The sequence below is a fragment of the Mya arenaria genome, chromosome 3 (genome assembly GCF_026914265.1).
Source record: "Mya arenaria isolate MELC-2E11 chromosome 3, ASM2691426v1".
In the NCBI taxonomy this organism is placed as follows: Eukaryota; Metazoa; Mollusca; class Bivalvia; order Myida; family Myidae; genus Mya; species Mya arenaria.
Genome location: NC_069124.1, coordinates 92,257,609 through 92,259,572, shown reverse-complemented (window position 1 = coordinate 92,259,572; position 1,964 = coordinate 92,257,609). Strand labels below are relative to the sequence as shown.

Here is a 1,964-nt window from a genome sequence, read left to right as displayed (position 1 = left end):
GACCAACCTGGCTGTAATTATACTTTAATTTCTAACATATAGTAAGTATAATAACCTTCTTCTTCTTCTTCGTCTTCTTCTTCTTCTTCTTCTTCTTCTTCTTCTTCTTCTTCTTCTTCTTCTTCTTCTTCTTCTTCTTCTTCTTCTTCTTCTTCTTCTTCTTCGCTGTTGTTGTTGTAGTTGTTGTTGTTGTTGTAGTTGTTGTTGTTGTCCCAAACCCAGTTTAAAACTCAAAATAGGAGCAAAGCAAAATATCAGTAGCCATGCAGGTAATAAATGCGTCGACATTGCATGTAGTTTATTACTATACGTTTAATTTCAAATATATCGTGCATGTATGTATTTGCCGACATAAAGCCTTGCAGAAATCATTGATTTGAAATATTAAGATTTAATGATACCAGCTCTGAAATGCCTTGCATTAACCTGAAGATACCCACGGGGAGTAATGTTTTATTACAAACACAAGTCTGAAACTTCGACAAGATAAATTACCCACTCGAATTGGTAATAAAGCCATCTCGTGTCAGATCCGGCTTAATGGTTATCGCCTCAAAGTGTCTACTTGGACGATAAAGTATCGACAAAAAGCTCGCTAAATACAACAGCTCGCTGCCTGGAGTTCGATAATTTCCTTCTTCTCATCAGCAACATCCTGTGAAATAATCTACAAACCATTACGTAATTTACAGACGACTACAACTAGGAAATATTGAAGGGCAATTATATAATTAGCAAGACGCGTGAAGAAATCGTCTATAGCGTTGCAGAAAGGTGGTAACCTTATGTGCCTTCTTCATGGTCGATAATCATCGGTTTCTCCCCTTTCATGCAGTCTAGTTTCTAGTTTCAGATTTTTATTTCGCTGACCACGTGACGTTGACTCTTTACCTGAACAACCATCAATACATCTTGAAATGAGTTCAGTTTTTAATAAAGACTGAAATATTTATCGTCGCTAGATTCAATGTGACAGTAATGTCAGTAAGCATATATTCTGTAAAATATCGGCATAATATGTTGTAAAAGTGCTAATAAGTTGGAGCTCTAAATGTAAACTTCCACAGTTTTATGTTTGTATAATGTTTGCATGTCTTGCATCAATCTGTAAAGCACATGAAATTGTTGTGACCGGTGCTGGGCCATTATACCGCCCCAGTGTTGTGACCGGTGCTGGGCCATTATACCGCCCCAGTGTTGTGACCGGTGCTGGGCCATCATACCGCCCCAGTGTTGTGACTGGTGCTGGGCCATCATACCGCCCCAGTGTTGTGACCGGTGCTGGGCCATTATACCGCCCCAGTGTTGTGACCGGTGCTGGGCCATCATACCGCCCCAGTGTTGTGACCGGTGCTGGGCCATTATACCGCCCCAGTGTTGTGACCGGTGCTGGGCCATTATACCGCCCCAGTGTTGTGTTGCTAGCCATTAAATGTCTTCACAAATGACAGTAATACTTTCGGCCTCATTGCTAAACACGGCCACAAAACTTCTTTGTTAAATATCGTTAAATGTCCGCCACACTGGGGAATATCGAGTTGACAAAATTACCACCTTGCCGCACACCGCAGTCATAATTTTCCATTCAATTTGCAACAAAAGGACGGCTTTCTGTGTATCAAATTATTGAGAAGAGGAGATTTTAGACATGGTTTATTCCTGCTGCAATTAACGTATTGATGATGGCGAAACAAATGGAAAATGGTTCTCTAGTGAGAATGAATATTGAACACAGGGCATTGGGTCCTCACTTGACACATGCGTCCATTATCTGCTAATTAAATATCGCAAATACAAACAGTACGTGCGAGCTTAAAATTTTACTTCAAAAACTATTTTATTAAATTATATTTAACAAGACCGGATGTGTGGTTAAAATCACAGAACCTGTGTTAGCATATTCATGTAGGTTAACATGACAATGGAACAACGTAATCGTATAGATGACGAAGATTTTGCCTCAA

General features: G+C 39.7%; 1 protein-coding gene across 1 annotated transcript; it reads right to left on the bottom strand.

Annotated features, from left to right (window-relative positions):
* Nucleotides 1-796: 796 nt before the first annotated feature.
* On the bottom strand, nt 797-1,398 carry LOC128226438 (uncharacterized). The gene is made up of 2 exons (XM_052936313.1): nt 1,152-1,398; nt 797-891 (listed from the first exon to the last, which is right to left on the bottom strand). Exons 1-2 carry the CDS (start codon nt 1,396-1,398, stop codon nt 797-799), a joined length of 342 nt encoding a protein of 113 aa, XP_052792273.1.
* Between the last annotated feature and the right edge of the window lie 566 nt (nt 1,399-1,964).

Excerpts from the sequence above, each read along its gene's own strand:
- LOC128226438 (XM_052936313.1), bottom strand. The coding sequence starts at position 1,398 with ATGGCCCAGCACCGGTCACAACACTGGGGCGGTATAATGGCCCAGCAC. Across the intron at positions 892-1,151 it reads CCGGTCACAACACTGGGGCG|GTAAAGAGTCAACGTCACGT; the intron begins GTATAATGGCCC and ends ATGGTTGTTCAG.